This window comes from Bombus vosnesenskii, unplaced genomic scaffold (assembly GCF_011952255.1).
Source record: "Bombus vosnesenskii isolate JDL3184/JDL3185 unplaced genomic scaffold, Bvos_JDL3184-5_v1.1 scf7180000013304, whole genome shotgun sequence".
Taxonomy (NCBI): domain Eukaryota; kingdom Metazoa; phylum Arthropoda; class Insecta; order Hymenoptera; family Apidae; genus Bombus; species Bombus vosnesenskii.
This window is the reverse complement of record NW_022882953.1, coordinates 1058396-1078913: the sequence shown is the minus strand read 5'-3', so window position 1 is coordinate 1078913 and position 20518 is coordinate 1058396. Positions and strand designations below refer to the sequence as shown.

General features: G+C 36.6%; 3 protein-coding genes across 6 annotated transcripts in view; 1 reads left to right on the top strand and 2 right to left on the bottom strand.

Annotated features, from left to right (window-relative positions):
- Nucleotides 1-2053: 2053 nt before the first annotated feature.
- On the bottom strand, nucleotides 2054-7593 carry LOC117234291 (neither inactivation nor afterpotential protein G). Of its 2 annotated transcripts, none has more exons than XM_033495357.1 (9): nucleotides 7245-7593; nucleotides 6281-6483; nucleotides 5361-5720; nucleotides 4337-4510; nucleotides 4063-4216; nucleotides 3835-3956; nucleotides 3125-3308; nucleotides 2809-3031; nucleotides 2054-2249 (listed from the first exon to the last, which is right to left on the bottom strand). In XM_033495357.1, the coding sequence occupies exons 1-9, from the start codon at nucleotides 7363-7365 to the stop codon at nucleotides 2114-2116; spliced, it is 1677 nt and encodes a 558-aa protein (XP_033351248.1). In that variant the 5' UTR covers nucleotides 7366-7593; the 3' UTR covers nucleotides 2054-2113. The 2 variants fall into 2 exon arrangements, with proteins under 2 accessions (XP_033351248.1, XP_033351249.1); XM_033495358.1 differs by lacking the exon at nucleotides 7245-7593 and adding an exon at nucleotides 7068-7220.
- Nucleotides 7594-8756: 1163 nt separating this feature from the next.
- LOC117234294 (coiled-coil domain-containing protein 43) lies at nucleotides 8757-11407 on the top strand. Of its 2 annotated transcripts, XM_033495369.1 has the most exons (4): nucleotides 8757-9172; nucleotides 9262-9949; nucleotides 10255-10643; nucleotides 10721-11407. In XM_033495369.1, exons 2-4 carry the CDS (start codon nucleotides 9785-9787, stop codon nucleotides 10791-10793), a joined length of 627 nt encoding a protein of 208 aa, XP_033351260.1. In that variant the 5' UTR covers nucleotides 8757-9172; nucleotides 9262-9784; the 3' UTR covers nucleotides 10794-11407. The 2 variants fall into 2 exon arrangements, with proteins under 2 accessions (XP_033351260.1, XP_033351261.1); XM_033495370.1 differs by lacking the exon at nucleotides 8757-9172 and having other exon boundaries at nucleotides 9204-9949.
- Nucleotides 11408-11488: 81 nt separating this feature from the next.
- The window catches only part of LOC117234290 (probable serine/threonine-protein kinase dyrk2), a 266454-nt gene continuing 257424 nt past the window's right edge, over nucleotides 11489-20518 (bottom strand). For both annotated transcript variants that reach the window (XM_033495354.1, XM_033495355.1), the window contains 6 exons: nucleotides 20203-20361; nucleotides 19760-19898; nucleotides 19080-19395; nucleotides 18791-18920; nucleotides 17832-18283; nucleotides 11489-14249 (listed from right to left, as the gene is read on the bottom strand). In XM_033495354.1, coding sequence (XP_033351245.1) covers nucleotides 14164-14249; nucleotides 17832-18283; nucleotides 18791-18920; nucleotides 19080-19395; nucleotides 19760-19898; nucleotides 20203-20361 — 1282 coding nt within the window. In that variant the 3' untranslated portion in view covers nucleotides 11489-14163. The remainder of the gene's footprint in view (nucleotides 14250-17831; nucleotides 18284-18790; nucleotides 18921-19079; nucleotides 19396-19759; nucleotides 19899-20202; nucleotides 20362-20518) is intronic.

The following is a 20518-nucleotide window of genomic DNA, read 5'->3' as shown; positions in this document are numbered from 1 at the left end:
ATCATAAGCGTGCCCCGAACTCGTCGCCCCGCGATGCGACATTGCAAGTCGAACGACAAAAGATGAAAAATATAAATTAAAAATGGAATATTATATATTATATATATATAAATATACATACATACACGGACACACACGGACACATATAGAGACAGACAGACAGGAACATAGGAGCGTACACAGACACGCATATACGAAGAAGAGGACGAAAAAAAAGAAGATGCGAAGAAACGACGAAAGAATTAATAGAATAAACGCGATTTGTAAATCGCTGAATCACGCGGTGCACGCCATATTCCAGTTTCTCCTCTTCTTGTTCGCGAGCGAAATTTCGACTTAACGTCGACTAGTTTAAGGGATAAACGAGGATCGACGATGTCGAGGGGATGTACCCTGGGCATTTCCGCTTTAAGAACGCTAGAGAATGTAAAACTCGAAGATAAGAAGCGTCGGGAAATTATTTGAAGGTTCGATCGATAGCCAGTTATTTTATTTCGCATTAGTGTTTCGCAGTATTGTCTATATATTTCAGTTTCCTTTTTAACGAAAATTCGATTGATCGATCGTTCCTTTGGAAAGAAAACGGAAACAGTGATGCTTTGTTTCAAATTTTTTTGTTTATACATATGATTTTACGGAAGAGTTCAAAGGAGCAGCGTATGGAACGACGCTTCTATCGCAGAAGTTTTACGTTCCTCGATGAAGATGAAAATTCTCGTCGTCTCGACATCGATCGCGTATTCAATATACGTAATCGTCGGTCCGCGTGTTCTCTTCGTCGGCATCGATTCGGCAGAAACGACCGTTCTTGTTGTGCATTTTATCTCGAAAGAATAGAGAAAGATCGTGGCTTGCACCGCAGATCGTACACGGTGGTTACCAATTTTGTTTTTAAGTTGAAAGATTAAGTTTTGCGTTACGATTATGAGAGAAATGAGAGGAAGGTGCGTGGTGGATACGAGAAGGAACGCGAAGAATACGTAATGAAAGAGTGTACGAGCGGAGGCGGCAAAATGGCAGATGCCTCCAGCGTGAACGGAGCGCGCAAACCGTAGTTGCGTTTTTCGTGTATGCAAAATCTATACTTTTGCATTCTATTTACAGAATTATTTTATTTATACGGGAAACAGTGCGCCTGTGTGCGAGTGCGTGCATGACGACGCGCGAATGTGCTTCGGGACGTGTTAAAAATTCATTTCTAGCATAATCCGAATATTCGAAATATTTTCGAAATTGATCCTTGTGAAACTCGTTCGAAATGCATTTTTAATACGTTGAAGACGACTAGGTACGCCTTGATACGAATGTTAGGGATAGTATGCGAGTGAAATGATTGTTTGAGGATGCGTGAACGGGAGAGAGAAAAGAAAAGGAAAAAAGGCGATGAGAGAGAGAGAGAGAGAGAGAGAGAGAGAGAGAGAAGAGGCATGGAAGTGGAATAGAAACGAAGAACGAGTCGAAACTCTGCCATCTTCAACGATCCCGGACAGGAACTGGGTTGAAATGATGATGATTATAATCATGATTCATTACGTGTTATGATAAATTACTTTGGATAGGTAAGCGTGGAGGGGAAATAAAAAGTGAAATGAAATGACGAATGAAAACGCGAAGTATGGCGTTACGATACATTTTTCTTTTTATTTTTCTTTTTTCTCCGAGCGCGAACAGGGTGGCAGGGGTTTGTGCTACGCCGAGTTGAGTGTAACTCATCCTCTTTTTTGTTTGTATAAAAATTAATCGAAATTTAATTAGACTATTAATAACTGTTTAATTACTGTGAAACAAGAAAACATTAATTATAAATTACAAAAAATCTGACCAGGCATCTTTTCTTCCCCTGTCCTTTTCCCACTTGATTGTTACTTTGTATCTCCTTCGCTAATATTCTTCAAACTTTATATACATAATATAAAGTTTGTATAAATCGACAATTGAAAGCATTGATAATATGTACAATAATATAATATATCGTTATATACTATAAGAATAACAAAATAATATTCTATATATCGTAAGGTATAAGTTCAGGCTTTAATTAATCGCATTCTACTTATTCTTACGGATGATATATTTATTTGTTATTTTAACGCAGTAGAATAAATACATTTTACTAATTGAATGTGCGACCGAGAATTAAATCGCTTGCTCGTTCCGCAATGGCAATTACGACGGAATTTGGATTACCGGAAATGGGAGACGGTAATATACTGGCATCGACTATTCTCAGTCTTTTGACACCTCTCACTCTGTAACAGAAGGATTTACGCTCACCTAAATCTGTTCCCCATATCACGATATCGTTATTAATGAGTCAAATAATTCACAATAAAACATTATGTATACAGGGTGGTTGGTAACTGGTGGTACAAGCTGAAAGGGGGCGATTCTACGCGAAAAAAGAAGTCGAAAATATAGAATAACAATTTTTCGTTCGAGGCTTTGTTTTCGAGAAAATCGACTTTGAATTTTCGCTGGGTACGCGTGCGGTACGTTATAACGGATCTCACTGTAGATCGTTGTCTCGATGGAAGAATTTAAAAAAAAAAATTTTTATTCTATATTTTCGACTTCTTTTTTCGCGTAGAATCACCCCCTTTCCGCTTGTACCGCCAACTACCAACCACCCTGTATATTCAATACGATATTTCAAATCTGCTTAAAAGAATTATCTCAAATGTATTGTAAGAAAGCAAATAACAAAATTATTACTTTCTGGACTCTACTTTCACTTAAAAAATATCGTACGTTATAAAAATAGAAAATTAGCAATTTAGTACGCTCCAGAACGAAGCTCAACTTTCTTACTGTAATTTCTCATCGACGACTGCACGATCATCGGTGCCCATCCTGCAGGAGCCACACACGTGATAACTGGTGAGAGCACCGACTCTCAGCACGCATTCCGTGTATTCGATATCCCGGTAGTCTTGTGGCAAATGTCGACACTCTTCTAAATCGGGATGATGAACGTTCGCGCCATACTCACGAAACTTGGGCGTCTCGAGCGTCTGAAGAGCGAAGTTTATTGCTGGAAAATTCGCTTTCATCATGCAAAGTGCGATGGAAAAAGAAATACGCGGTAAAGAAAGATGATGTGTCGCGATAAAGAAGATTTGCGTACCTCCGTAAGTGCACAGAACGTCGTCGTAGTGCTGAAGGTAAGCAGGATCGATTTTTGGATGATGGCGAATATTGTTAGACCTCAGTGAAATGCTACCACGACTTTTTGGTTGTAAACAGTAGGATAGAAATAGGAATCCTTCGCGACTGTTGTTGTCGTAGGATGGATACATCGACCTGTAAGGCTACGTATTATCGTTTAGTTAGAATCATGAAGAAGAGAGTATGGTTTTTATAGAATAAAATTTTCTATGCTACTCCGGACGAAATATCTTTTAATTTTAATCAAATTGTAACAATTTATATAATTTTGCATTATGTTTGGATATTCACAATTTTATTTTTTCGTAGAAAACGATTTCAAATATTCATAAACTTGCTTCAGTTATTCAACTTCGATCGATCTATGTTGTTTTCAAAATCTTGTACAAATTCTTATTCAAATTCTTATAAAAAATCATACACGAACATTTGAGAATTTTATTAGTATTCTAATGAGATACGACCGTTACGATTACATTGGTCAAATTTCATCGATTATGTTATATCAAACTATAAAATATATAGGAAGTAATAACAAATGATAATTTGTTAAAAAATTGATCTCAAAACAATCCTCTTCGAACGACAGTAAATGCTAAGCGACGTAGGATGTGCATGAAATAAACGCACGAATGTCGAATTAGAAATTTAGTATGGCGTTCTGCTTACCTCTATTTTGTAATTAGACAAACTCCTTAATATTTTTTCATCGGTTGAACCCATACCAAAAAGCATAACTCCGCTATCATTGGCACGACCCATCGCCATTATACCATTAGTCGCGTACCATCCTTAACAGTAACAAAAAAAAAAAAAAAAAAAAAAGAAAAAAAAAGATTAAAATTTCAGACAATATATCGTAAAACGTAAAAGAACAACGTTAAGATAATTTGATACCTCTTCCAAAGACGAAATAATTTAGTACCTCAGGAAGCGTTTGTAACTTGTACAGAGTTATGCTTACTCTTGCCTGTAGATTAACATAGAGCGGAAGAAGAAGATGGTCAAACAGATTTTTGCCCACTTCCGGAACATTGCTCACCACTGGTATCTAAAAATATCTTTACTCTCTGATTGCACGTAACCATATTCGTAAGAAATATTCGTACAAAATGATTACGATATCACATTTCGGAGATTCAGTTTGGAGAAAGATCAAATGATTCATCACCTGAAATTTGTCAAGCTCTTCGGCTGACCCGATTCCCGAAAGCAAAAGCAATTGAGGGCTATTGATAACACCAGCACAAAGGATCACCTCTTTTCTCGCAGCGATATTTCCCACCGATCCATCTTTGTAAATCACCTTGATCCCATCTGCGTTCAAATTCTCTTTGAAAAGTACCTGGAAATTTACGAACGATGTATTCGAACGTTTGATTCACACGTTGATATATTTTATCATCGAGAATGATATTCAGGGGATTATTTAAGTTTAACTCTTGTTAAAAATCACCATCGTTTACTCTGGTTCCATCGTTTACTCTGTTGTGTTTAATAATCGTATATAAATACGACATAGATCGAATATTACATTCAAATTTAATCTTCGCAACCAATTAAACTGTACAGATCTAAAACCTACAGTGGTTACAAAAGATGCTTTTAGACCATCGTATTTATTATAGTATTTATTTTCTGATCAGTCAAGCCCAGATATATTAAATTTCATATCATTCGATGTTACATTAAAACAATTTTAATATTACGATAATGAAGCCTGGTAGATGGTAAAAATATTGGAAAATAAGATTTTTCCAAAGATACCTTTTATAGCCACCGTATAATAAAATACCTGTAATAATCTACAGGGTGGTTGGTAACTGGTGGTACAAACGGAAAGGGAGTGATTCTACTCGAAAAAAGAAGTCGAAAATATAGAATAAAAATTTTGTTTTCTTTTTTTTTAAATTTTTTTATCGAGACAACGATCTACAGTGAGATCCGTTATAACGAGACGTGATAAAGTGCACGCGTACCGAGCAAAAATTCAAAGTTGATTTTCTCGAAATCAAAGCCTCAAACGAAAAATTTTTTCGACTTCTTATTTCGCATAAAATCACCCCCTTTCCGCTTGTACCACCAGTTACCAACCACCCTGTATAATAAAAATGCCAGAAATAAAATTTAGATAAACGCAGTTCTATCGTACGATGCTTTTAAAAGAAAAGACGGAAGAAGAAATAAAATCTCACTTTGGAAACCAACGTGTTTATCAAAATATGCAAGTTCTTTCTATTCCAGGCATTTTGCAAATGCGCGTTAAACGTGCTCCAACGGGAACCTCTTTTCGTCGTGTACATCCCCTTTTGAAGAGTCACATTATTCAACTTCAACGATTCTTCCGCCATGAGAAAAGCTTGCGCCAGATATTCTTCCTCCGGGCTGGACATTACGTTCATGATATCGGACACCTTTTTAAAGTACGGAAGTAGATCGGCGTGTGACCATCCTCTCGGCCAGGCTTTGTAATCTTCCGGCTTTCCGAAGGAGTGAACCAAGTGATTTATCTGGCCGCTGCCGCCCAACCCTTTACCTCTTGGTATCTTTTGTATCTACGATAAAATCCAATCTTTCTCAATCAATCGAACTTGATACTACGTGGACTTTAAACGGTACATTTTATAAAATCAAGTTTTTCTCGTAACGAATGAAATATATTTTAAGAATTATTCTTTAAGAATTAAGAATTATTAAGAAGAATTTTTTAAGAATCAGCGAATTTTTGTTAATTTTAAATTCATCCAGCTACATATTGAGGAAAATTTATAGAATTGAAACGATGCTATTCGCGAAAAATATCGTTTATTTCGGGTTTCGTTTTAACTGTACCAGCCTTTGTATTTTTTAAATGTATCGAAAAATATGAGTGCACGTTGTATTGTTTCACATTTTTCAATGACAATTAAAATATTAATTTTTTAACCGATTCAAGATGTTATAATCAAGGGATATTATGGAATTATTGGGGTCCAAAGTTCAGCTTTAAAATGAAAAATGAAAAATTTTAACTATTTTATAGTATAAATTATAAAATCTTGATTCATAAAAATGGAAGATCTGTGTTTGTATAAGGTTTCTTATGGTGATCTGAAGATGTTCAATTTTCCTTTACGTGATTCCAAAATCCTTTGGAAGAGAACCTTTGCGGTTCCGTGGAATAGGACCAGTCGACGTCAGTCTTTTGCATAATTGGTGCCAAAATTGGAACGGACGATATCCATCCGAAATGTCCTCCTGCTTCGACCAACAAAACCGACACGTTCGAAATTTCGGAAAGCCGTGACGCCAGCACGCATCCTGCTGTTCCAGCACCAACTTCGTAAGTAAAAATTCAATTGTCAATATATCATCATCCTTGCTGTACATGAGGAAGAAAAGTTACAACGTTACCACAGAAAATATACGTCAAATATAAATGCCAAATTACATATATAGTATAATAGAAATATAATTTTGTTACAAATTTGTAAACACCAATGTTCCATTGTATTTATGAACTTAGAGAAAATATTAGTTTTATGTTAAGATTAATATTTTGTAATATGCGATAAAAGGAATTTATCATATGTAGTAAATATGTGCAAATTAATTATTCAAACTTTACACAATCTTACTTTTAAAAACAATATATTACATGGATTCTATATCATTACATAATACCTACGATATTAAAATTAATTAATAAACCATATTTCTCAATGTTGCCCCCTATATCACTTGACACTTCTTTATCGATTTAAAACATCAATTTAACATCATTTAAATTTTCACAATTCTCCAAAAAAACCAGCTTCCACGTACAAGAACGAGAAATAACAAATTATATCCATATACAGCCGCAATCACAATACTAGATTGTATCATGAAAATTTATTTCGTAATTCAATTTACCATGTTACCTTCAGTTACACGTTAAAGTCAATTCACGTCGATCATGCATCTACATCGATCGATTAAAAGCCCGGATCAAGAGATTAATTAGTTACATTCCGTGTACCCGCTTCCTTCGGATAAAAGTTAAAACTCGAACGGTATCGCAGTCACCGACATTGTCCGGTGAAAAATTCACCACTTACCGATTATGTAATCGTAATGCGTATTAGGAAGCTCGATAATGCTGGTTGGACCGTTGAAATAACAGTGATACAGTAATGACGCGAATAAGACGAGGGTCGAGATTAGCACGTAGTTCCACATCGTTGTTAAGATATTCACGGTCCGTTCGCGATCAGTGTCACTGACAGTACTGTGATGGACTAACAACGATCGGGCTGCACAGTAATTCCAATATTAAATTAGCATTTCCGTTCGCAATCGATACCCGCTTATAGTAACCAAACTAGACTGTCACAACAGAAACATAATGGCAACAAAATATGAATTGCCGTCTAAATAGAATTACATACTTATAATAGAAATAAGAGAATTTAGGGGCGGTTAATATGAATGGATGCAATGTGAGTAGCTCCGCATTATTACTTGTACATCAATAATTGCCTGATATTTCGCTGAACTATGTTTTGGTATAGACCGAATTTCTATCGTCTTTTCGTAACGTGTGATTTTTGACGAGTGGAATTCGAACTAATACTAGTTTTAAAGCGTTAAAAAGATCGTTATTTTAAATATTTTGCGCGTGTAAAGTTTATGGATATTGTACATTATTTATGTGCATTGTCAATTAGCGAAATGAGATGATATTGATTTGCGTTAAGTTTAACTTAATATTATTAAGAAACACGTTGTCGTCAAATGTAATTGGCGCTCTGCGATAGACTGGATACGTAGGAAAGGTCGGTATCGTGATTACGACTTTACCAACTAAGGTCTAATAATTTGTTTTCATTCGAGCGTCTTGAAATGCATTTTTAAATAGTAGAATTTAGATTATACGAGGAAAAGAGACTATGAATATTTAAAGATCGCGAGTTTACTTTTATGGATATTTTATCGTATGCTGTTATCTGACGGCCAGAAGTCGAAATATAATATAGAGAAAGGTGCTCAATAGATATCTTATCGTGCATCGGTAATCCATTTATTTGTGATGATATTATTTGTGATGTTATTAGATGGTCGTTGAAATTTTTTAAATATTCTTTTAAGATATTATAACATAAAATAAGATAAAATATGACGTATGTATAATATTGTATGTATAAAGACAAGGAAAAACGCGGAGGATTTAGCTGGATCTAAATGTTATAAAAAATATACGTTGTCATTTAAAAGTCTCAAAAACCGGTTGGTCTTCGGCAGAACTGGAAGTCTGAGTGCATCTACTTATCTTTTCTAATCATCTCTTTGGCAAATATTTATTATTAGTTCAACGGCTAGTCTGTTGCAATCAAGAATCATCTCGCGTCGATCAACAATTTACCATAGCAAATTAGTCGAGTGCCGCATCGGACCGAGTGCGAATCGCTCGTACGGAACAAACGTGTGGTCAGATGTTCGTCTTAATTCTACGCAAATATAAACAAACAACAGACGAGCAAGTCACAGTTGCGCGCGTTTCCTTGTAACGCCAAATAAAATCAAGCAAGAAATATGACTAGAACAAACGAATCTTTTGCAGATAATCAAAAAAGGTGGCTGATATTGGAGAATATAAGGAAGCTTTGGCACCAAGTGGAGTGGAACAAATACAAGAAAATGTTCGCAAATGAAATATGTGAATCATTTCAACAATCGACAAGAAGCTTTCAGAGAACTAAAAATATTAAGTTAGAAGACTGTTACATGTGTGCATTGCTCGTAGTGAGTGTTGCATGCAATGTAGCAGTACTATACGTCATTTATCATTTATATCGCCATATTTATTATGAAATGGATTTAGAATTGGAAATTACATGTGGAGAACTCTCAGACATGTACTTTTGTTACGGTGCAGCAAGCTGCAATAGCACTAAAGCGCAATGTTTATATGACGCAAAATATCCTAATAGGACTATACCCAGCACAAAGATATTTCGCAAAATAGTACAACGATCGCGGGATACAGGTACACTAAAACCTGTGAAATCTGGCAGCGGAATTCAGCACGACGATCCGGATCTGGAAGACAGGATACTGTATTCAAGAAAATTTCAGATTAACTACGAAGATTGTTGCTGCTGAAAAATGTGGCAGTAATAGCATTGTATATTGAAGGAAAAATATCTGCATACATAGCTTTCGAAAAGTTCAGTAATTAAAAATAGAAAATTTTCTCAGATGAAAAAATTTTTGCAAAGGGATCTCGCCACTTGTTCCACGTTTTGTTCACGGACACCAGACCCTTTCCTTTTTAAAATCGAGAAGGTTTGGAATTGTTTAGATTGCTTAAAATAAAAAAAGTAACTTATTTATACTATTATTACATTCATTATAAAAATAAACGAAATTGTGTGCTTATTTTTTAAATAAGTTTTTTGTTAACAGTAGAGTATCGGAGACGAGACTCGATGATAGTACAACATTGACCACAAAACGCTTTTATTCCTAGTGTCCATTTTTTTGGCAGAATGTCATCCATAAGTATTAGCGATATCCCTATTTATCTCTGTTAGAAACGCTTTGAACTGGCTTAGCCGTGTTGCCAACTGAAGGACTTGGGAAAGTGAAACAGCCGAACATGGCGGTCGCAACGAATTCTTTCGATACTTGGCTCAGCAAGAAATTACAAGCTCTAAATACTGATGAAGGTGTATTTGGATCATACATCAAAGGAATTTTAGAAGGTGATGAGACGGAGGATGAGAAGACCGAAGCCCTTGAAGTCATACTCGCGGGCATAACGGTGAGGAGCACACGGATTGTGAGGTTAGAATATGCTTGCTGTTCGTAGCCGTGTATTAGCCGGTCAAAAATAACAACAGGATTATTATTATTTTCTCCCTTGTTAACTCGCATGTGTTTCGTCGAATTCGACACACTGTGCATTTCTTTTCCATGCATGATTGCTTGAATATGATTGAGATATTCGCTATATTCTTGAACATCCTAATAATTCGATGATATGCAATGAGCAATTAAGTGATGTTACACAAGTAATACTCTTCATTTGTAAGATAGAAATATTTCTATATCTTGTTTATGTTCCAGGACGATAACATTAGCAAACTTGTGACTGAAATTTTAAAAGCTTGGGCTGAGTGTCTACCTGTTGAAGAAGTTAGTGCTCCAAAAGTACCAGTAGAAGATGTGGATGTCAGATTAGCAAGAATGTTGGAATCTCAGTCTCTTCCAACTACGACACAAAGAAGTTACACAGAAGAGGAGAGGAGAATAAGAGAAGCTATTCTTGCACAGTACAGTCAAATGTCAGAAGAAGAGAACAGCGAAGGAGATGGAGAAGAGGATGGTGCAAGTGGTGGAGACTGTGGAATCGAAAAGAATACAAATACAGCTGCTATAATTCAACAGGAGAGAGAAAAGAGGGAAAAAGCTAAGTTGGAGAGTCAGAGGAAAAAAGAGAAAGACAAAGAAGATCGGTATGTTTTCGATAAATTGCCCTTTTTATATAAAACTATAATATGTTATTATTAATAAATATGTTACCCTTATTTAGAGAGAAACAGAAACAGTTAAGAGAAGAGAAGAAGGAGAAACGAAAAACACAAAAAGGAGAACGGAGAAGGTAGCATTGGGACAAGAGGATATTAAGTTATACTTCCAAATATGAAATAATCAAATGCAAATCGGCGTACATAAATATCTATGTTTATTCTTGTGCATGCAATGTTCTTCGACAATTACTTAAATTATTTAGTAATTCTTTGCTAGAAATTTGTGTGTGTAGAATGCATATCCTAAATGAACACGATATGAGACAAGCATCAAAATATACGCGTTTTGCAAAAAATGTTAATTCTATGTAATAATGTTAACTATATCATATGTATATGTATGTAAAACATTGCATCCTGTGCCTTCTGTCTGTTGAAAATTTCTGTAAAATGACGTAATTTTCTTTAAAATGATTTTGTACTCATTCTTTTTTATTTTCTTTTGTAAAATTCGAACTGATCGTATTCTCTATCATTTGTATTTATATCGCTTTAAGTCAATTTGAAACATCGACGTGGAACTACATTATAATCAATGTAAAACAGTGATAATCCGAATACAGATAAATGATTTGTACTTATTATGCTTAGTAGTGTATATATATATATGTTCCTTTTTCTCATTATATAAATTATGTATTTAAGACTAGTGCATTAAATAAACCATTTAAACATTCATTCAAACTATATCCGAATAAATTAGACTATTACAATTATTGCCCTGCACTTTACAAACTTTTTGCTAATGGGATAATAAAAAAATAACACAGTTTTATGTTTGTATTTTTTATTAGTATATATTTACACACAAGATATCGTGTCGAAACCGAGTCATCTTGGTATTGCATTAATAATGAAAGACAAACGCAGTAAGATAAAAACAAACGAACAAATGATACAAAAGATGATGATGCTTCAGTATTGTATCGTTACATATACTAATGTCATTATCATAATCATTTTTTTTTTTTATTATTAGCAATTCTTCTCTTCGTTCACTATAATTAAGTTGGGCAGAAATTGACGAACTCACACTTGCACAGTATAACAAGATCTTTCCTGCTGTTCAATGTCGAGTTACAATTGTTACAGATCATCGTTATCAATTCCTGCTCTCTCACTCTCATTCTCTCTCTTCCTCTCATTTCCTCCTATATTTCATCTATTCTCTGTGAATATCCTTTCCCCCTCCCGATATTATATCTCGTTTTTCTTTCTTATTTTGCAAAGCTCATCTCGTTACACGTCGAATCAGAATTCTCGCACATATATTTATGTATATACGTTTAATTGGTATAACAACCGAAAAGTAACATACGCTAATACATCAGCTAAAGAAGATCACGATTGGAATTTACGCTATATCAATCTCTGTTTCAAACATGCGAAAAATCTGTGTCTCGTTACCAAAGATATATTTTATTATTATATTTTGTACATGCTTTTACTTCGAGGAATATGTTCTATGTTATAACCACATGAAATCTAATCATATCAAGAGAACTCGACAATGACGGAAACGTACGGCGCAATGCGGAGGAAATTTACAAATCCCGTTGTAGTCTCTCTTTCGATCGGCAACAGCGCACAGAATCCTCAAGAACAATGGTACAGATTTCGATGAAAAAGAGAACAATAAACTCGCTATCTGAAGTTCCATACACGTTTAACTACGAGAATTTGACACTAACACAAAATTTGTTATTAATGATTGTCCTATTGGGATACACTGAGTAAGAACAATAAATCGTCACAACGACAAATTTCATGAATTAATTGAACGTCCAGAAAGGGAGGGGGAAAAGGGACGGTCGCGGCGATGGCGATGATCTCGCCATATATGCACACAGTAACTATCTAATTGAATTCGATAGATCTAATCACGTCGTTAACTCGATAATTAGTTACACGCTGATCCTAACAGACATACGCTAAGAGCATTCCACGCTGAAGCCTGAAAGAGAGTCTTCCCTTTTTATTCTCTAGTAAGAGTTTAGACCTTTTTAGATCATCCCCCCATCTTTTTTTTTTTTTTTTCTTGTAACACATTTTCGGACTAGAAAGCGACTGCCTTGTATGTCCACGTCATTCTGGCTATCAGAAACCTGAATGACAAGATGATCCTTTCCCAATCCAATCGAATTTGACATAAGAAATTCCATTTTAGAGAATACATCGATTGATTATTCAAGCTCAAACACCTCTTTGTCTTATATCATCTTTTTCTTCTTTCCTCTTTTTTTTTTTTCATTTTCTTATTTACCTTCTTACTTCTTTTTTATCTCTAAAGGAAGTATATTTTAATATTTTTTGTTTACTTTTGTTTACGCTTTTTAGGCATATCTCGCCTCACGGGATACGCGTGCGAGCGCGCATACTTCAACGTGAGACGATCAGTTTTTACATAGATTAGTCGATTCTAACGCATGTAATTTGATCCCACTGTATACAATATAGTGAACACAACTAAAAACTCAGGGACTGTACAATCGACGTGAACGACTCTGTAAGAATGAAGAAGCATGTCGAAAGATAGAAATACTTATCAAATCGATCTTATGTTTTTCGTCCTTGCAGATTTGTCGCGTCAAATGCTATTCGATTAAATCGTTTATCTTAGAAACCGATACGACAAGTATAATGTTTTGGCATGCTTCTCGATCGAATGATTGGTAACTGTTTATTTAAGCACTTAATTCCTTTGCTTCTACTGCACATTGGACACTGAACGTATGCTCTTGCGGGTGAAATAGCGGCAGTCATGCCGTGTAATTATATTCATCGGACACATATATGCATTCACCGCACTCGATAAACGATGTTCGATGAAATAAGTTCATCGAACATAGACGATCGGATGTCATCGTTGTAACATGTAGAAGATTCGAAGGAAGATTATCAGTGGAAAAAGATAATCCTTCCCCTGAATTGAAAATTTGACAAACGATTTAATCGATGCAATTGTAGACGACCGAACAGTGCCGGGGGAAGAGTAAAGGGGAATAGAGGACTCCATGTACTGGAGCTACGTTGTTTGAACGGTCTTCTCTATTTATTTTCTAACTGGATATCCTATATTTAACTCGTTTTTTTCGCTTCCGCGTGGGTTACTTAACACGTAAAATTGTATATGTATATATGTATATGCGATAATGTAACGCATTCTCGCTGGACGCATTCTCTCCGTAACACGTAACTTCCCTGCTTCTTTTTCTTTTCTTGCATCTCTGTGCTTTCTTTCTTTTTTTTTTTTTTTTTTTTTCGTTCGTTCTCACGCACATATGCATACGGACGCACACGCGTTATTTTTTTTCTTTTCTCTAATGTTAGTTATTATACACAATTTGATATTTCTTGTTTTGCTATAAATCTGTCTGTGTGTTTGTTCCGTGTGTGTGTCTGAACGTATGTGTGCTGTGTAAATGTGGCTTAGATACTACGGTCGTTAAATGTTGGACTCGCTGCTCTGACTATAGTCGAACAAAGTGCTTCTGTGGGCAGCTCTCTCTCTTTTTCTCGTTCCGGTGACGCCTGCGAATTTAGAACCGTTCGTTACGCACTTTGAATCAACCAATTCGATTTTTAGAAGATTTACAAACCCGCGAGATATTTAAAATATATTCTCCACATGGTAAACGTGTTAAAAAATTAACGCTATCTTACATATCGGCTATTAAGTAATGCGAGTTCGTCTTTTGTTCTTATAGGATAAGGTATGTAAAAAATATTTGAATATCTTTCTAAATTTTTCCGAACGATTTTTAAAACTTTCAATTGTATCCTAATATACTACTATAACAAACTTATAATTCAAGTCTGTTCCAGGATTTCTACCTTTGAATCAATCTGATTTGATCAGCTTCCTAAGAATTATTCTATATTAGAAGAGAACAAAGATATCCACACATGTTTCGAATACCTTATCCTACATTCTTCTCTTTAGCATCTTCCATAATATATCTATTTATCTTTCATATAATGTAAGTTGTCTTCCATTACGCCATGTCCAAGATTTCGTCTCAAACAAACCAAACGAATGCTTAGGAAAGATGCGTTTAATTAAAAACGTTAATCAGAGGTATTTGAACGAATCAGTCATAGTTTTAAAATCATAATGTCCAAACACGCAAAAGTCAGAAGAAACATGCAGTTTAAAAACGGAACACAGCCGTCATGCTACGGTCAAGTTGCATCTTCCTCCTTACACTCTTCAGGATGCAAGATAAACGTGAGAAAGATAAGAAAAATGCATTACAGGCTGTGGTCGTTTAATCGACAAAAGTAGATAGGTACTTATACGATAAAAATGTATCTTGTTATTATTATAAATGATCGAGGTTGATGTCTTTAAATAAAATTTCTGTTTATTACTTCAGTCTTTGTTATGCGAATATACTTCTCGTTTCTCTTCCGTTCTTTTCCCTGCCATCCTGTACATGCGTTTTAATATTTTCACACACGGCTTTGGCTGTCGGAATCATCATGGCCTCTCGAGGCTCAGCGACGAAATGCTCGAAGACAACTTACGCTTACATCCTTATAAGAAGCGATTTTTGTTATCTAATTATATTACCAGTCGAAACGCAAAAAATAACGCTCGGCAAAATATGTGTCGAAGATTACTAATAACGAACAATTACAAGTATACGGATAACGCTAATGATATTTATCGTAACTACGAGTATATCTTTTTCCTCGTTTAGTTGAACTTTCATTGTGATTTTTTGAACACCGAGCGGAAACACTGTTTCTTCTTCTCTTTCCCGCGCGCGCGCGCGCGCGTATATTATGTGTGTATATGTGTGTGTGTGTCGAGGCAATATATATTACACGATACAGAGGTTTATTTCCCTTCAAATCCTTCGCATTTACGCTAAAAGATAACACGAATCTTCGATCTTAATCTTTAATAGTCGATCGATGAGCGAAGAGATGCGATTTCTAAAAAGATTGGCTAACTTAACAGTGAAAATACAATGAGAAATAGTGAGAAGTTGAGGCGGTTAATAGAACAGAAAAAGAACACGATGCTGATATCTCGTTTGGGCCGAGAAATCATACCGTAATATACCAGTAAGTGTGATAAAAAATTATGCTAAGAACAATGTGGTGAAGAAATTTCATGCGACTCTTTTCTAAAACATACCTTCTATTGTAGGAAAATCAAAGTACAAAAAGAAAGAATGAAAGTTAAAGAAGAAGCGAATGCGTGCTGTGAATTGTTGGGTTTTGAAGGCTTAATTATGTCTGTACAATCCTTATAGTAATAACAATAATAATAATTAATAATAATAATGATAATAATAATGTTATCTTTCTGTGTTATTATTCATTGAATAACTTCGTTAATATCGTAATTATGTAATCTTGCGATAATAGCGAGAGCGATAAATCAATATTAAGAAAATAATGATTGATAGTTAAGAATGAAAAAAGATAATCATTAATTATAGCGATCATTTACTTCTTAATATCAGAGATCTACGTAAAAGACAGTGGTAGATTAATATCACAATAAGACTACTCAGGCCTCGTTGAAACTGGGGCACATGTTTCATTTCCAGGAGTTTCGCCTCTTTCTTTCTCTCTTTCTCTCTCTCTCTCTCTCACACACACACACGCACTCTCTCCCTTTCTCACCGAGGTTTGCCTTGACGTTTCATTATTAATCGGTACGACCCTGTTGTCACGGGGTTTCAGACGACTCAGGTTCTACTTATCTTCTTTCTTTTTTTTCTTTTAAACTTCTTTCTCCACGTTTTAACCGCGATTCGATGCTGCATAATGCTCTATGAGAAAATTTCGCGTTGCGCGGTAATCTCGTTGTTAAAAACGCATTCACCCTTTTCTCGCTGCGTTTCTCATACATATTTCTTCGTATACATACAGTATACATATGTATATATTTATATATAGTAACCATAACATTAATTTGCGCTCGTCGATTGCGAATCGAATTTTTCTTACAATGTTACTAATCGCGACGATCGTTTGCGCCTATAGAATTATATATATGTTTTTTTTTTTTATATGCATCATTGGAAATACAGGGCCAACTGTGCGAATGAGAGGTGCGTCGTTCATGTTGATGGTCTCTCTCTATTCCTCTCGATGAACGACGCGCCGATGTGACCGTTATCGTTGGAAAAATTATGCACACGGCAAACAATCCTCTCTTGCTCGACTCGCGGTTTGCAAAAAAAGAGAAAAAAAATAAAAAAATAAAAATAAGAAACACGTATCGTCTCGGCTACAGTAGCAAAATTCTCGCTAAACACTTGGAGGATAAGGGATGAACGTTTTGGATAGGGAGTGAGGGAACGAAACTCTACTTCCGACCGACTTCTACGATATCGGTGCACGCGCGTCGTTTACGATATTACCTGAGTGACATTGGGGCCGCTGGGATCAGATTTCATTTATTCTCCTCTTTTTTTCTTTTCTTTAATTCCTTTTTTTCGTCAGTCGCGACTGAACGAACCGAAACGACCGCGTTCTCCGTTTCTACTATAATTAAAAATCATGCTGCTCGTTGTTCGCATCGCGCGCGCGCCTCGTCGTATTGTTTTGGCCTCATACACGTCAATACAACGCCGAGAGACTAGCGAGAAATCACTAGACTAGTCTTTTGGCATCGATAACGATCCGGGGCCAGATCCACAGCCAGCCAATTCTACGTGCCTCGATGTCATGTATCATTCCCAAGGGTTTTTCTTCTCTCACTCTTCGAGTACACCGGATATCGAAACTCGCTACTCGTGAATTATCCATCTTCACAAGAATGCCATCATCGTAATTGATAAATTCATGAATTGCGGATTATTTTGGTCTTAACCGGTCGTACGACGGCCGTGCGTTTGTGTATGTGTACGTGGCTTGCTTTTTATTGTCGTGACTAAATCAGTCATCCAACCTGTTACTTGTTCCAACTAACAAAAAAAGTGACCAACATACGCCTGTCATTTTCTTACAACAATTAGTGTATAAAACAATCTTTTCATATATCATCTCGGTGTATGTCGGAGAGCGAGTGTTGTTCGATCGTGACACGTGAAAGCATCTAGAAGTGGGTAGCGCAAAACCGATTTCACAATATCGGAGGTAAAAACGTACCGGAATCGTCGAGATTTGGATCCAGACTCGCGACGATATCGCCGGTCGAAGCGTGCCTCGAGGTAGTGGTCTGCGTGCTACTCGCGAGCGCGTGGCTGCTCGCGCTTCCGTTCAGCTTGCTTTTCACTACGAGACCTGCGTTGTCGGTGGTTTCGGTCGTACTGATCCTCTGCACGTACTTACGTCCCTTGCACAGACGATACATCGAGTACGGAGGATCTTCGACGGTGGTCGCCCGTTGCCTCGGCGCGCTTACCGTCACGCTCACCGTCTGAGCGTGGGCGGACTGCGACGAGGTTTCCATGCTCGTTGTGTTCGCATTCGCATTCGTGTTCGCGTTTACCGTCGACGCGGCTATCGTCGACGTCGAGGAGCTGACGTGAAAGGAAGAAGAGTTCAACCACTCGTGACGCATTGCCTCGTCGGGGGTCATGCGCTTCTGTGGATCCCACCTGTCGGAAAAGAGGAATACACTTTCGTTAGAAACGTTTCTCTGCAGCGCGATGACGATGTTTGAATGGGTTAATGACCGTGCTTTATGTGTCTTTCAAGCCAGATGACTTCGTGTCGATTCTTTGGAATAGGACTTGTTATTTTTAGTCTTGAGGGAGCCAAATGTATTACAAGTATTATCCCATAAATAACGCGAATGTTCTTTTGTGTTCAATAAAATGCTCTATTTCATTTGAAGATCCATTTCTTAATTTCTCGTTTAATGTATTTTCTCGCTTTCTTATTAACTGTTTAGAGTAATCGCATCACCTGCGAGATAGCGGTTAAATGTCCCCATTTTATATTGGATAAGAAATTATAAATTACGTATAATGAAAACGTACTGTATAAGTCATATAACAACCAAAATTTCTCCAAAACGAACACGCGATAAATAATCTTTCGCGATTCTCTTCTTTTTTTCAAGACGGCAAGAACGTAATCAAAAATTATCAGAAGAAACTTACTCGAGGCATCTGCGAACGAAGTCAACGAAAAGTGTGTCAGTGCAACGGAGAGCTATAGCAAGATTCCTGCTACCAGCCCACCTTTTCTTGCCCTTGCTGTTTGTCACGCATCGAGGACTTCCCTTCGGATCTGAAACGGATCCTTTCGATTTTAGCTATACAATTACGTACCACCCCTGCCCAATATCCTTAATAAAAGATCCTTCCCTCTTCTACCACTATAATTTATCAACTTCTCAATGATACAGTACGCATAATAAGAATATCCCCACTTCGCGTTTCTACTCACCGAAGAAAAGCCTGCGACGAGTCGCGAGATCGATAATATGTTCCGGTGGAAGTCCAAGAACTTCCATGATGCAAGCAAGCTGTTCGATCTCATCCTCGCCGGGGAATAACGGGCAACCGGTGTAAAGTTCGGCCAAAATGCAGCCTAAACTCCACATATCGATTGGCGTACCATATTGAATACCCAGAATCACTTCTGGACTTCGATAAAACCTGGACTGAAGGTATGTATATACACGCTGGTGACTGTAACACGAGGATCCGAAATCTATCACCTTAATCGAGCTGCATCCCCGCTGTTTCAGAAGCACGTTTTCCTGCAACGAACAAGAACGACGGATTAGAAAATGGCGTTAACCACAGGGAGAGACCTCGCTCCCATTAACCCCTTGCATTCTTTGCTCTTTACATCACTATTTACTTTGAACACGGTCTGCTCATTAACGCGTCAACTACCGAGAACTTGGAACCTTTATCAACTGAGCAGAGATATTTTCTTCGATTTTGTGAAAAAATTGATCGGGACAAAGGAAATATAGAAACTCTAACGAGGTTTTAATTCTAGGAGAAGAAAAAAAAAAACTAGAACTGAAAGTTCACAGTTTTTACAATAGTTAAGAAGTTTAGCTTTTGAATTTCATGAATGAGACTGTAACTTGAGATCAAACATGGTATACTTACGGGTTTCAAATCGCAATGAATGATATTCTCTCGATACAGCAGTCTCAGGCAGCTAACTAACGAGTTGGCGAATCGTCGTATTAGGCTCAGGCTAAATCCCTTATAGTTATTCTTTTTGATTAGCTCGTACAAATTCAAACTGTAAGAAGAAACACGATCTATGTGAGTAATTTTCTACAAGAAATTTTCCACGGTTATAACGGTGCATTTTCAGAGATTCGAAAGATTTGTTTGCAAAATATATGGACAAAATCTTGTTTCTCTCTCTATGTTATATATGTATCTTTTCATATACCTTTCAGAGTGATTTCTTTGGTACAAGTTTTTCACTTTAGTCATCGGTACACTTCTATTGTTGGAACGCTATCAAATGCATGTTTTCCCAAAAGAGGAGAGCGAAGATTAAAGAAAAAACTAAAACGAAGACGAAGCATATTTCGTACCTCATTAACTCAAAGGTGATGCACAAATGGTTCCTAAAGTAGAAGTATTCTAGCATGTGTATCACATTGTGCGACGCGTTCGCCTCCAAATCCTTCTTCCTGAGGTGGTCCAAGATCTTCACTTCGACGAGCGCCTGATGATGGAATCTCTTTTTGTTCCTGTAAAGAAGTACGTTGTATGATATGTCGCTTTAGGATCGAACAAAGCCGGATAGGTACGCGTGAAAGGAAACGGAGGATGAGCAACGATAAAAACGAGCCGCGATCGTAAACGTGAATCTGTATGGTAAAATAAACTGATTCATCGAAGAGACAT

Excerpts from the sequence above, each read along its gene's own strand:
- LOC117234294 (XM_033495369.1), top strand. The coding sequence starts at position 9,785 with ATGGCGGTCGCAACGAATTCTTTCGATACTTGGCTCAGCAAGAAATTA. Across the intron at positions 9,950-10,254 it reads TCATACTCGCGGGCATAACG|GACGATAACATTAGCAAACT; the intron begins GTGAGGAGCACA and ends TTTATGTTCCAG. Across the intron at positions 10,644-10,720 it reads GAGAAAGACAAAGAAGATCG|AGAGAAACAGAAACAGTTAA; the intron begins GTATGTTTTCGA and ends ACCCTTATTTAG.
- LOC117234291 (XM_033495357.1), bottom strand. The coding sequence starts at position 7,365 with ATGTGGAACTACGTGCTAATCTCGACCCTCGTCTTATTCGCGTCATTA. Across the intron at positions 4,511-5,360 it reads TAAACACGTTGGTTTCCAAA|GTACTTTTCAAAGAGAATTT; the intron begins GTGAGATTTTAT and ends GTAAATTTCCAG. Across the intron at positions 2,250-2,808 it reads GTCGTCGATGAGAAATTACA|AGTGAGAGGTGTCAAAAGAC; the intron begins GTAAGAAAGTTG and ends CTTCTGTTACAG.